At 40.7% G+C, this 15,172-nt stretch overlaps 1 protein-coding gene across 1 annotated transcript in view; it reads right to left on the bottom strand.

Moving 5' to 3' along the window:
* Positions 1-15,172, bottom strand: part of LOC115429585 (probable E3 ubiquitin-protein ligase HERC1) — a 144,291-nt gene that overhangs the window by 15,053 nt on the left and 114,066 nt on the right. Inside the window, 13 exon segments of the mRNA XM_030149173.1 lie at positions 785-954; positions 1,126-1,295; positions 4,898-5,036; positions 5,168-5,337; positions 5,445-5,547; positions 6,396-6,518; positions 6,607-6,762; positions 9,542-9,723; positions 12,372-12,510; positions 12,599-12,724; positions 12,819-12,874; positions 12,877-12,883; positions 13,748-14,032. Of these exon segments, the coding sequence (XP_030005033.1) occupies positions 785-954; positions 1,126-1,295; positions 4,898-5,036; positions 5,168-5,337; positions 5,445-5,547; positions 6,396-6,518; positions 6,607-6,762; positions 9,542-9,723; positions 12,372-12,510; positions 12,599-12,724; positions 12,819-12,874; positions 12,877-12,883; positions 13,748-14,032 (1,826 nt within the window).

Genomic DNA, 15,172 nt, shown 5'->3' with positions numbered 1-15,172 from the left:
CAGAGGTCTGCAGTGTTTACACAGTGTCACCTTTAGGATCTGGTCCCCAGTCCTGGAACCTCAGAGGAGGAGAGACCAAAAAACTAGTACCAGGTCCCAGATTCCAAAAACTAGTACCAGGTCCCAGATTCCAAAAACTAGTACCAGGTCCCAGATTCCAAAAAACTAGTACCAGGTACCAGATTCCAAAAAACTAGGACCAGGTACCAGATTCCAAAAAACTAGGACCAGGTACCAGATTCTAAAAAAACTAGTACCAGGTCCCAGATTTCAAAAAACTAGTACCAGGTACCAGATTCTAAAAAAACTAGGACCAGGTCCCAGATTCCAAAAAACTAGGACCAGGTACCAGATTCTAAAAAAACTAGGACCAGGTACCAGATTCTAAAAAACTAGTACCAGGTCCCAGACTCCAGGTCTTTTTCATAATGGAAATGCAAAAAGGCCGAGTCGAGTCGAGTCGAGCTGATACCACATAGTGGAAACGTGGCATTAGATTGTGATTGTCTCTGTAAACTCATCATATATTTTTTATTTGTAAGTTTTTATGTTTATTTTTATCAATTACTAGAAATTCCAGGCGAGCCACATGGGGTCCCGACCCCAAGGTTGAAGAACACTGCTCTATAGGTTGTGACAAAATGGTAACATTACAACGTGTAAATATGTATAAAAGGTTAAACCAGGCAGTTTGAAAAAAAACCCAAACAACTCTAAGTGTAACAAGAAAAACTGTATTTTGAAAGGCTCCTGTCAGTAAAAGTGTTTGTGTTGTCATGTTTACCTTGTGGAAATGCGTTTCACAGTGATCTGTGGCCCGTATGTTTTGCCCTGGGTCATTGTTCTGCCGATGGAGCGGACCAGAGGCAGCGTGTTGACCTTGGGCGATAAAAGGCCCCGGAGCTCGCCCCGGATGATGCCTGTTGTCCCTGAACTGTAACGTGATGTGGACACCTGAATGGAAGCAGAGACTCACTAAGAAAAACAACATCAGAGGAACTCAAACAGGCTTTTACAGTGAGTGGATTATGAGACCCAGGTAGGATGCAGCGCTATTACCATCATTTCACTGATTTGACGGAAAAACAAGCGAGTAAAGAGGCAGAAAATGGGACCAGTGTTTACCGGGTTCTTGGTGTCCAGGTTGAGGAGCCTCCAAGACTTGTACATGAGATCAGAAAAGTGGTAGAGTACCCTGAGGCGCATGCTGAGAACGTCAGGACTGCAGTCTTTCAGGGTGTTGTACTGTGGAGGGACGGACTGGGGAAGGCCGAGCTGGAAGTTTCCAGAGCCACCTGGAGACGACGGAGCAAAAGGAGGCTGAAAAGTGGTCTGGATCAGGGCTCAAAAGTGCAGTCAGACTGTGTAAGCCCTGCTCATTGTTTCTACTTTGTGCCCCCTGAGTCCTCATTAGGACCTGAAAATCAATCACAGCACATGCTCTTTAACCCTTTATCGGGCAAGTGACTATTTTTGATCAAGATCTTTACCTCCACCAAGGAGGTTCTGCATTTTCCAGGGTTTGTTTGTTTGTTTGTTGGTTCGTTAGCAACAAAACTGAAAAAGTTATGGACGGATTTTGATGAAATTTTCAGGAAATGTCCGAAATGCGATGAGTTAAAAATGATTAGATTTTGGGAATGATCCAGATCACTGTCTGGATCCAGGAATTTTTAAAAAGATTCTTTATCATTGAGAGATAGGGATATTTTCAACATATGTATGTGGAACTGCACAATGAATGGTCAGAGTACTTGGTAAAAATAATACAAAATAAGTTCCCAACAGGTTCTACTAGATATTTGATCTGAATCCTCACAAAATTCTGGAAACCACGATCCAGTCCAAAGTCCAGGGATTATTTTAGTAGATCACAGCTTGGGAGACTGAGCTGCCTTGGCGGAGGTCTGCACTCTCTGAGTGCTTTTCTAGTTTTATTGAAGTTTTCTCAATATAATACAAGTGCAGTGCTGAGTGGTCATGAAAGAAATCTGAAGTAAGCAGGGGTGTAAATTAAATGCAGCTGGCACCATAGAAAAACAAAAACCAAACAAAAAAAAAACCAACAAAAAAAACAAAAAACAAAGCAAAACAGAGAAAACAACAAACTGTTCATAAAATAATCCCTCTTCAGTCATTGCCAGTGCACTAGAAATAATAAAGGATCACTCTCATCTGTGTGTTATTTATGCAATAAATTCTATACATTTTTCAAATCGTATTTTATATTCTTTGTGTGTTTTTTGTCCTTTTGTATTTTTATAGTAGGTTAAAGTGAAAAATAATAGACAGATGATATAGATGAAGTTGTGCTGAAAAAACAGATCCCAAACATGGGTATAGGAAACATTTGTTTATATAGTATATAAAGGCAAAATCAAAAGGACTGAAAAACACACATTACATGTGTTTTTCTTGTATATAAAAAAAAAATAAAAATTTCTTCTCGCCCACCTGGGCGGTGTTTCCTTCAGATTCAGTCCTCAGGCCTGGGAGCCTGAGGGTTCTGTGTAGGATCTTAGCTGTTCCTAGGACTGTGCTCTTTTGAACAGAGATCTCTGATGTTGTTCCTGGTATCTGCTGATACCAGTACATATAAATAAATAAATAAATCTCGCCCCAGGGATTTTAACGACTACCGCCCAGTGGCTCTGACAGCCCACCTGGCAAAGACCTTGGAGAGGCTGGTCCTCCGTCATCTGCGCCCTCTGGTGAGCTCAACTGCAGACCCACTGCAGTTCGCTTACCAGCAAAACATTGGGGTTGAGGATGCTGTCATCTTCCTCATGCAGAGATCCCTGTGTCACCTGGAGAGGCCTGGAAGCACTGTGAGAATCATGTTCTATGATTTCTCCAGTGCTTTCAACACCATTCAGCCAGCTCTGCTGAGGGACAAACTGGACCATGCAGGAGTGAGCCAGAAACTGACACCATGGCTCGTGGATTTCTTGACCAACAGGCCACAGTTTGTGAGGACAAAAGGCTGTGAGTCTGACACTGTGGTCTGCAGCACAGGGGCTCCACAGGGGACTGTCCTGGCCCCCCTCCTGTTCACTATCTACACAGCTGACTTCACACACCACACAACAAACTGCCACCTGCAAAAGTTCTCGGATGACTCAGCTATCGTCGGTCTCATCAGCAATGGAGATGAAAATGAGTACCGAGAACTGAACCAGAACTTTGTGGCCTGGTGCCAGCGGAACTGCCTCCAGATTAATCCTGGAAAAACAAAGGAGCTGGTGGTGGACTTTTGCCATCACAAGGCCTCCCCTCCCTCTCCGGTGAACATCCAGGGTACAGACATTGAGATAGTGGACTCTTACAAGTACCTGGGTGTTCACCTGAACCAGAACCTGGACTGGGCTGCCAACACCCAGGCCCTTTTCAGGAAGGGCCAAAGCAGACTACATCTATTGCAGAGACTGAGGTCCTTCGGAGTGCAGGAAGCTCTCCTGAGGACTTTTTACAACTCTGTAGTAGCATCTGCCATCCTCTACAGTGTGGTCTGCTGGAGCAGCAGCATCACGGCAGCAGAGAGGAAAAGACTGAACAAACTGGTGAAGAAAGCCGATTCGGTCATAGGCTGCAGTCTCGATCCAGTCGAGGTGGTGGGGGACAGAAGAATGACAGCGAAGCTGTCATCAATCATGGACAATGTCTCCCACCCCCTACATGAGACTGGAAGAGCCCTAGAAAGCACCATCAGTGACCGGCTTCTTCACCCACGCTGCACAAAGGAGAGATACCGCAGGTCCTTCCTTCCCTCTGCTGTCAGACTGAACAACCAGTCCTGCTCCCAGAAGATCAATGCACAATGTGGAATAACAACCCTCCCTCTATCCCATCTATGCTGTATATACTCAAATCTGTATACATATATATATATATATATATATATATATATATATACATACATATATATTATATTCTAACCATTGCACTACATCATACCAAACCATATTTGCACTATCCTTTTTAAACACTTTTTTATTCAAATTTATATGACTGCTCTTACGTGTATGTGCATGTTGTGTGTATGTTTCATGCTGCTGATAACACTGTGAATTTCCCCATTGTGGGATCAATAAAGGAATATCTTATCTTATTTTAAATATATATATATATATATATATATATAAATATATATATATATATATATATATATATACACACAGGGTGGGGAAGCAAAATTTCCAATGAACATTTAGTTGTTTTTTCTCAGCAGACACTACATCAGTTGTTTTGAACCCAAACATATACTGATGTCATAATCATACCTAACACTATTATCCATACCTTTTCACAAACTTTTGCCCATATGAGTAATCAGGAAAGCAAACGTCAAAGAGTGTGTGATTTGCTGAATGCACTCGTCACACCAAAGGAGATTTCAAAAATAGCTGGAGTGTCCATAAAGACTGTTTCTAATGGAAAGAAGAGAATGACTATGAGCAAAACTATTACCAGAAAGTCTGGAAGATACTATTAAAGAAGAATGGGAGAAGTTGTCACCCCAATATTTGAGGAACACTTGCGCAAGTTTCAGGAAGCGTGTGAAGGCAGTTATTGAGAAAGAAGGAGGACACATAGAATAAAAACATTTTCTATTATGGACATTTTCTTGTGGCAAATAAATTCTCATGACTTTCAATAAACTAATTGGTCATACACTGTCTTTCAATCCCTGCCTCAAAATATTGTACATTTTGCTTCCACACCCTGTATGTATATATATATATATATATATATATATATATATATATATATATACATACATACATATATACACACACACACACACACACACACACTGAAAATATTAAGGTTGGACTTTTGTGTGGATTCAGGAGTTGAGGATGCACACATTAGGAAATGTCCAGAGGTCTTTGAATACCTGAGTTTTTCATGGAGGTAGAGGGGGTGGTCCATGCTGAACTATGGCAGCGACCTGCAGAGATCTGACGGATGTTTTTACCGTGGAGCGCCGTTATGATTGTGGGCTCCTTCACAGGGTTGGAGTGTCCAAGGCCCAGCTGAATCACACACACACACACACACATACAAAAGACAAGTAGTACTTGTGTGGAGTTCCAGATGTAAAATGAACACAAACTCCATATTTTACATCAGGAGTTTCCAGTTGCATCTTCAGGACCATGCTTACTTGTCCCTCACTGTTGCAGCCCCAGGCGTAGACGTCTCCTGTGGAGGACAAAGTGAGGACGTGTTCGCAGCCCACAGCGATGTCTTCTATGAAGAGCCCCTCCAGAGACGGCACCACCTGAGGACACGATTTATTCTTGAGCATGGAGTCCGGCAGACCGATGAGGCGCTCTGAAAGGAAGGACGGATGACGTACAAAACAGTTACCACGCTGCGCTCCAAAAACGATGACAAAACTCTTTCACAGGTGGTAGATTTCTAAACTGTAACAAACGTACCTTGTCCAAAGGTGTAAACGTGTCCATCGCACGCTAAGGCCACAGAGAACTGAGTTCCACAGCTGACCTTCTTAATTCCCTTGTTACAAAGCTGCTCCACTTTCTGAAAATAGGAACAAGCAAAAATAATTCACCTTAACTTTACAAGTAACAATATATACATTTGAAATATCCATCAAAATGGATTCAAAGTGTTTTACTGTCGTGTTTACAGTAAAGAAACAGCTTTTCCTGTCCAATAAAAATCATACTTTACATGCAAACATATACTGTATCATGATCCTAGTATTGTGATTTGTATCATATCACCAGATTCTTGCCGATACACAGCCCTAAACTCACACAGTAACAGTTTTACTGCGCAGCACTGCTGTATATATGACCAGAAACGGCTTGAATCTTGAATCTAAAAATAGCATGGGAAAGAAAAAGAGAATTCATAAATATAAAAATGTATAAACTACTATTACTAAGATAAAAATACATATTTACATAAATGTGCAATATCTGGGTAACTGTACAAACTGCCAGAGGTAAGTGTGTTATATGTGCAAGACTGTCAGAGACGAACAGTATGACGAATATACAGTATGTGGGTGCATCAAGTGTCAGAGATGAAAAATTATAAATAAAATAATACATTTCCTCAACTCCGGTTAAAGTGTTCTGTGTACAAAGTGATTGGCCACTGGTGACCAAAACCACCTTTTATTTATTTATTTAAATTTCATTTCATTTATTTCATTTGCTGTGGTGTCTTATTCCTCTGTTACATGTCTCAGTGTTTGTCTTATTTTTTGTATGTTTGAAAAACTGAAAATGAATACAAATACACTGATCAAAAATAATACATTTCATGATAAGGATGTGTTTCTGGTACCATTCCCCAGAGCGATAGAATCAGATGTGGTTTCTCTTCCTTAATGAAAGTTTTATTCAGTCTTTACTTACATGTGGGTAGTACTTAGCTGTAGAAGAACCCGTTCCCAATTTCCCATAATCCCCATCTCCAAATGCCCACACAACCATGCCATCCAGTGAAACCGCCAGCGTGTGGTTAAGACCGCACGAAACCTGAAAACACACACCGTTTCCTGTTACATTTGAGACCATAAACATATACCTGCTAATCTGTGAAGTCTGACCACTGATCATTTGTTACCTGTCCCACATGGTATCCCTCCAGAGCAGCCACCCTTTCAGGCAGCATCTTGTTCGATGTCGACCTTTGACCCAGACGACCAGATTCACCGCTGCCAAATGTAAACAGTTTCCCATCTGCTGTAACTACAGCCGAGTGCCTGAAGCCACAAGCCAGCTGGGAACACAACAACAAATAAAGATAAAGTGTTGACAGAGTTTAGTCCAGCGCCGTCCTCCTCCGTCTGCTGGCCTCTCATGGCTGTTTCACCAAAACGCAACAACTGCTAGATACCACATTTTCATCTTAGATTACAGGAAGCAGAATATTTGATCCCAAGACTAATGTTCAAAGTTCACTGAAAAACATAAAGAACTAGAAAAGTACTCGGAGTGCACAGACCTCCGCCAAGGCAGGTCAGCCCCCCCCCCATCACCACCAAAATGTAATCATTTGTTCCTTGTGCCAGTATCAACATTTACTGACGTTTTCATCCAAATCCGTCCAGAACTTTTGGAGTTATCTTGCACACAGACAGACAGACAGACAGACAGACAGACAGACAGACAGACAGACAGACAGACAGACCAACGCCAGCAAAAACAGGACCTCCATGGCGGAGGAAATAAAAACATGAAACATCTTTACAACTTTTGTGGCACTTCCCAAATGGATTTTCCTTTCTATCTAACCTTTCATCATTGATTTTTAACCATTTATTCCAATATTATCCTCTGTATTTAGATTTTCTCCAGTGAAAATCATGTGTCATATTTTGAAATATCTGCCTATTCATTTCCTTTTCCTGAGTTCTACAGAGGGTCTGCACATATGTCACCCCCCCAGGCCACGCCCCTCTAAGCCCAGGCCACGCCCCTCTCAGTCAGACTGAGTGTCTTAAACCAACCTGCTCAACATGACGGAGTATAGCAGTAAACACAGCCAGAGCAAAGGAGCATGGGAAATCTAATATTAAATGAAGGACAGTTGGACTGGACATGGATCTGTACCAGTTACCACAGAACAAGTGGTCCAGAACTAGGACCAGAACCAGCTGATCCAAAGGGTCTAAAACTAGGGCCCAGAACCAGCTGATCCAAAGGCTCCAAAACTAGGGCCCAGAACCAGCTGATCCAAAGGGTCTAAAACTAGGGCCCAGAACCAGCTGATCCAAAGGGTCTAAAACTAGGGCCCAGAACCAGCTGATCCAAAGGCTCTAAAACTAGGGCCCAGAACCAGCTGATCCAAAGGCTCTAAAACTAGGGCCCAGAACCAGCTGATCCAAAGGGTCTAAAACTAGGGCCCAGAACCAGCTGATCCAAAGGCTCTAAAACTAGGGCCCAGAACCAGCTGATCCAAAAGCTCCAAAACTAGGGCCCAGAACCAGCTGATCCAAAGGGTCTAAAACTAGGGCCCAGAACCAGCTGATCCAAAGGCTCCAAAACTAGGGCCCAGAACCAGCTGATCCAAAGGGTCTAAAACTAGGGCCCAGAACCAGCTGATCCAAAGGGTCTAAAACTAGGGCCCAGAACCAGCTGATCCAAAGGCTCCAAAACTAGGGCCCAGAACCAGCTGATCCAAGGGTCTAAAACTAGGGCCCAGAACCAGCTGATCCAAAGGGTCTAAAACTAGGGCCCAGAACCAGCTGATCCAAAGGCTCCAAAACTAGGCCCAGAACCAGCTGATCCAAAGGCTCCAAAACTAGGGCCCAGAACCAGCTGATCCAAAGGGTCTAAAACTAGGGCCCAGAACCAGCTGATCCAAAAGCTCCAAAACTAGGGCCCAGAACCAGCTGATCCAAAGGTCATTTCCAGTCCAGCGTGGACTGACCCCAGTGAACCTATGCCTGATCTACTGGGACTGAGCAGATTTACTGAGTCTAGTTCAGATCCAGTCCTTTATCCAACACAGATACTACTGCTGTGGACCAGCAGGGCACCACTGCATTCTGGGAAATTAGCAGATTTACACCACCTGGTTTAAATTAAGACGTTATTTTGATAATATTATGGATTTATTGTCGGAATATGACGACTTTAATCTCATAAACCAATGACATTTTTGTTAAATTATGACTTTTTTTTATAACTATGACTTTATTCTCATAACATTGTGATTCTTTTTGTATTCGACTTTATTCTCATAAAATTCCAGGTTTTATCTCATATTTTCTGACTTTCTTCTGGTAGTGCCCAGTGTTTTTCTTTTCTTCTGTGGTCCTAATACTCCGTCGTAGCTTTATTCTCCAGTTCCTCCGTATTTGTAAAACTAGGTTGGCCTCAGTTTCAGTTCGTTTACTAATCATGTAGGAGCACAAGGTTCACAATCACAAAATGAAGACAAAAACCATGAAAGATCTGATCATGAAACCAAGAGCTGCACTAAGAAGGACCGTTAGCCAAAACAATAGGTCATTTCAGGTCTGATTGGACCAAAAATACAGCATCAGTGAATGTTAGCTGACACCAAACAGGATCCACAGATCTAGGTTTGGTTTCCTGGATTGTGGATCCATCTCCTTCTCTCTTCTTTGTCTTTGGGTGTCTGTAAACGATAGCTCCCACTGCTTTAAGAACCTGAAAATACAATCAAACACAACAGCTCTGCCCCATTTTTATTAAATATTGTTCTTCAGTTTAGACAGGACTGAAGCCAACGCTGTCACTCATCTGCTTCTGTCTGACACTCAGTGGGCGGAACTGTGGGGACTTCCACTGGCGGTGACATCACGTGCAGACCCTCTGTTGTAGTCAGCATATTCCAATATTCTCAGATAATTTAACAGTCAGACACAGGGCTTTATCCACATAAATAATGACTTTACATGAATTGTATATCAGCTATCATACAGATATCCAAAGCCTTTCGTCACAGATTACACTGGGATCCTGTTTTTCACATTATTTTATCCCCTCCTTAGCTGCCGCCCAAGTGTTATAAAATAAGTCTGGTGTACCTGAACGACCTCCTCTCCTTGTAAGGCCTCGATCTGTTTGGGTCTCCTTTGCCTTTCGCTGTTCCCATGACCTAGTTTTCCAAAATCTCCATCTCCCCAGCTGAACACCTCCCCAGTCTCAGTCAAGGCCAAGGAGTGTCCGTCAGAGCCACAGGACGTCACCAGCTGAGTCACTACATACCCTACACACACACACACACACACATACACACACACACACACACACACACACACACACACACACATCAACGAGTCACAAAAGACACCTGTGTTAGTTTTCATTCACCCAGGTCATCGTTCTTCTTGCTAGTTCTTCTAGGTTCAACTGGACTTGTTTTTAACCAACAACCTTCCACTCAAACACCCCCCCCCCCACACAAGTCTAGCAACTGTTAGCATCTTAGCTAATTAGAGCACGCTACATGTGCTTGACAGGATCTTTGTGTATTTCCTTGATACAAAATAAGGCTTTCATGAGGTGTTTCCACATCTTCAAACTTCATATTTTGTTTATCAGTCCTTCATCTGTTTTGTCCAGTTCAGCAGAAGGTAAATGTAGTCAGAATTTATGTCCGTGCACAGCGGTCTACGTGAACTAAAGACAAAACATGATTGAAAAACAGACCACAGCTGTTTACTACTACAGAACTGACACGGTTCGACTCAACACAGTTCAACCCCTTTTTCATCTGCTCAGAACAGCAGTTTGTAATTGTAAAAAAAGTCACTGTTGGAAGAATCGGTGCATAAAGAAGACAGATATCTTGTCAAGATTCTCCTGGTGGCCGGGAAGAAGGCCATAACACAGAACTGGTTTTCAATCATAGATGATAAACTAGTCATGTAATATCTTACATATAATAATAATAATAATAATAATAATAATAATAATAATAATAATAATAATAATAATACATCACACTTATATAGTGCTTTTTTGGACACTCAAAGATGCTTCACAAACAATCAAAACAAAAACAGAGGGAAAAAAAAGAAGCTAAAGAAAATGCAAGTTTGAGCAGGTGAGTTTTGAGTAGTGATTTGAAGTTTTGAATTGAGTCCGAGTTCCTGATGTTCCATATAAACTGAAGTTAAAGGAAAACCTCTTTATGAAAAACTGGGGAAAATGGCTGACATTCAAGGACAAATGTATCTGTTAAGGGACCTTAAACATTCTGACACCAACACAGTCTGTTCTGTTCATTGGTTTGTTTTTCTATTCTTTTGTTTCTTTTCCTGCTCCTCAACCTGAGGAGACTGTACTGTACTGATAAAAATGAGATATAAATAAAAATTGTATAAAAAAACCCAAAACAAAGTCACTGACTCATTCATTTCCATTGCAGTGTACTAGTTACAGGTCTCAGATTTGTCCGGACCCAGAACCAGGAAAACTACATCTCCATTGGTTCAAAGCAGAAGTAACGTTTTGTTGTGGCTCTTTTCCGGATTCTGATTGGTTAATGGTACTCCATCACCTCACCACACTGCCATCTACAGGTCTGGCATGCTCATGATGGTGTAGATATACAGGACCATGTAATCAAAGATTTTTCTGAAAACGGTAACATCTGCATGAGTTTTTTTTTTTAAACAGAGAGGGGAAGTATCTGTTTTCTAAAATATACTGCTACGTGTAAACTCTCACATAATACCCACCAAGGACACTTACATTTAAAGGAGTCATATTTTGCTTTTGTAAATGGAAACCATGCATTGTAAAACATTTCCCTGTGGTCTCCATAAACTGTAAATGCTCTGCTTGGGTTTGAATTCTACATTCATTCAACTCCACAGGTCCATCTGCAACACTATTTCTGAGTAACAACACTGGAAAGGTCATTTTGAGCACTGGCCCTTTAAATGCCCCCCCCCCCCCGGTTGTTGACCGTGCTGTTCTGTCCCGTTCAGCCCCTTGTGTTTATTAATACAACCAACAACTGAACATTTTAGGTAATCGCCTCAAAGTTTGGACATATTTTCAGTTTTAACTACAACCGCTGCTGCTGACAAACAATTATGTCGTACTGGAGAAATGTTCATTGGAAGTCTTGACCTTTTATGTGTAAATGTCGTGACGTAACTAGTTATTCAGTGAAAAAACTCAAGATTTAATTCAAGATTTTTTTTTGGCTTTTTCAAACAAAAAAAAAAATCTGCTGATGGAACAAGTGAAAATTATCTTGGTAAGATTTCTTGTAATAAGATTTTCCAGATCTATTGTCTAAAAATCAGTTCTTATATCTCACTGAACAGTTCCTCTTTAGGTGATTATGTTTGATTTTAAGTGTGTTGAGATATTTTGATCAGAAATGAGAAAAATACACTTGGTAAGATTTAGATTTTTTGCAGTGTAGACGTAACAAATTAAGCAAATTAAGACCTTATATGAGCAAATGTCATCACGTAACTAGTTACAGACGTAACAAATTAAGCAGGAATTCAAACAGGTTGTAGAAATCCACTTGATTTTTGCTGAAATGAAAATAAAAATAGTTTTTCAGCAGCTGGAGGGTTGAAATTCAAACTGTATGAACTATTAGGGTCCAAATACACAAAGAAATGAACCAAAGACTAATAAAAGTGGGTTTAACAAAATATGAGCCCTTTAAGTTCATTAGCGTATGGATTAACACCTCCCCCCACAGGTTTATTCATCCAACCCCCCCACGAGCTGTTAGACCTGAAGACGTCTCTTGGATGAGACACGAAACGTTTTCAAAAGAGCTAAACTAGTCCAGTTGAACGTAGACGAACAGACACACTCTTCAAACATTCAGCAGTTCAACCAAACTGGAGACCACATTCTGCCTTCCACCATCGTCTGCACCTTGAAAAGCAGAGATAATAGTTGGGACGTAGAGATCGTCAGAATTGCCCTGACCCAGTCTGCCGTACTGTCCTTCCCCTACAGCCAGTACGGTCCCGTTGGACTGGACCAGGAAGGTGCAGTTCTGACCGCACACCACCTGAACGACAGCGAAAACACACAACAGTGCATTAGAAAACAGCAGCCATCCAGGACACAGTGGACGTGTTGAGTGTCAGAGCTCCGACCTGTTGTGTCTGTAGCAGAGACGGGGCTAGCGTAGGGATCATCAGGTTGGTTCCCATTCCTGCCAGTTGGCCATAGCGTCCGTTTCCCCACAGGTACACGTCACTCTTCCCACCTTGTTGCCAGTCCTGAAAAACAAACACCAACAAGTCAATTTTGTAGAGAATTCTTAAGTAATTGCTAATTGTAAATCATTGTTTTTCTGGCCCAGTGAGTGGTTACCTCTGGTCTGGTGGTGGCCCATGACATCAGCTGTTCATCCATCCTGAAGCTCCATTACTGTTGTCCTAAAAGACCAGGAATTTTAGACAAATCCATTTAATACACTGTAGAAGCCAATGATGTAATAATGACCGATAACGTAATAACAGCTGATAACATAATAAATTTACCATTTTTAAAATGTAATAGGCCAATAACGAAATAAAAGTCCTGAACGAATTTCTGAAAGAATTTCTTTTTTATCTGGCCAGTAACGTAATAACCAGCCAATAACGTACTGAGTTACTACGTTATTGTTTCTCATTTTCTCATTTTTCTCTTTGTATATTATTTTTCATTTGTTTGTGGTTTTTCTACCTGCATTTTTCTCTGCACTTGCTTGTTGTATGATGCTGCTGTTAACTGTGAAATTCCCTCATGGTGGAATAAATGTCATGCTTTGTTATGTTATGTTATGCTATGCTATGCTATGTTATGCTATGCTATGTTATGCTATGTTATGTTATGCTATGTTATGCTGTTATATTATGCTATGTTATATTATGTTATGTTATGCTATGCTATGCTATGCTATGTTATGCTATGCTATGTTATGTTACGCTACGTTATGTTATGCTATGCCATGTTATGTTACGTTACGTTGCACTATGTTATGTTATGCTATGCTATGCCATGTTATGTTATGTTATGTTATGCTATGTTATGTAGTGTTACGTTGTGCAATGCTATGCTAGGTTATGTTATGTTATCTTAACATGAACATTTAGAAAAATTAGACAGTTATCATGTAGAGGCTTCTATTGCTGCAAAAAAAACTATTAACAGTTTTCACTTTGAACCATTTCTGAATAAAAAAAAACGACCACAAAAATACATGTATCTTTCCTGAACAGAGTTCAAACTGCACAAAGCAGGTTTCCATTGCTCACCAGCGCCAGCGCAGTGTCTGCGTCCAACACCTCATTAAACTCTGTCACCACAAAGGATTCTGGGAAGGCGGTACCGCTGGCGATGGCCTCTGCGCTGCGGACCGTGGTGGCGTACGTGGTCAACCAGCTCCACTCTGATGGGCAGGAGTGGGCGTCCGGGGTGCTGTGGTGGGGGGGCCGTGGGTAATGGCACAGGTGTTTTTCTAAGGACAAACCCACTGTGAGCGAAGCCAGCGTCTGCAGGAAGGCACTGTGGACCAGCTGGTCACCGGCCGCCACGTGGGTCTGCAACGGAACGACAAGACCCATGTTAAATGAGTCTGAGGCCGAAAAGCTGACGTGAAATAAAAGGAAAATGGTTTACTGAGGTTAGAAAAGGACTACAGTGATGAGAGCATCCACACTGTTGGATGATGAATATTCTGTTACAAAAAGGTGCTGACACTGAACTCCAGCTGGATCTAAACCGCAAAATAATTCATCACATATGGCAGAACATTAACCCTTTAACCCCTGACGTGTCTGTGGTGAGCATTCTGAATGTATGATTTATTACGATTTTAAGAAAAATCTCCAAACATGCTGACAGAATAGACATCTGAGCATGCTCAGTTCACCCCCCACCGCCTGTGTAATGGGGGCAAAACACAGAGCAGTGAGTGAGACCGACTCACTATAGAATATTATTATTATTTTTTTTTTTTTTTACACAGTTTTCTTGGCATTTTTGTTTTTGTTTTTACTGTTGTTTGTAGTGTTGTGATGATTTTTTTTTTTTTTTTTTTTTTTTTACACAGTTGTCCTTGTGTTTTTTTCTGTTTTGTTTTTACTGTTGTTTGTAGTGTTGTGGTGATTTTCTTTTTTTTTTTTTTTTTTTTTTTTTTTTTTACACAGTTGTCCTTGTGTTTTTTTCTGTTTTGTTTTTACTGTTGTTTGTAGTGTTGTGGTGATTTTCTTTTTTTTTTTTTACACAGTTGTCCTTGTGTTTTTTCTGTTTTGTTTTTACTGTTGTTTGTAGTGTTGTGGTGATTTTCTTTTTTTTTTTTTTTTTTTTTTTTTCACAGTTGTCCTTGTGTTTTTTTCTGTTTTGTTTTTACTGTTGTTTGTAGTGTTGTGGTGATTTTCTTTTTTTTTTTTTTTTTTTTTTTTACACAGTTGTCCTTGTGTTTTTTTTTTGTTTTGTTTTTACTGTTGTTTGTAGTGTTGTGGTGATTTTCTTTTTTTTTTTTTTTTTTTTTTCTTTTTTTTACACAGTTGTCCTTGTGTTTTTTTCTGTTTTGTTTTTACTGTTGTTTGTAGTGTTGTGGTGATTTTCTTTTTTTTTTTTTTTTACACAGTTGTCCTTGTGTTTTTTTCTGTTTTGTTTTTACTGTTGTTTGTAGTGTTGTGATGATTTTCCTTTTTTTTTTTTTTTTTTTTTAACAG

This window comes from Sphaeramia orbicularis, chromosome 12 (assembly GCF_902148855.1).
Source record: "Sphaeramia orbicularis chromosome 12, fSphaOr1.1, whole genome shotgun sequence".
Lineage (NCBI taxonomy): Eukaryota > Metazoa > Chordata > Actinopteri > Kurtiformes > Apogonidae > Sphaeramia > Sphaeramia orbicularis.
The sequence above is the reverse complement of the archived record's forward strand: the minus strand, read 5'-3'. Positions and strand labels throughout refer to the sequence as shown.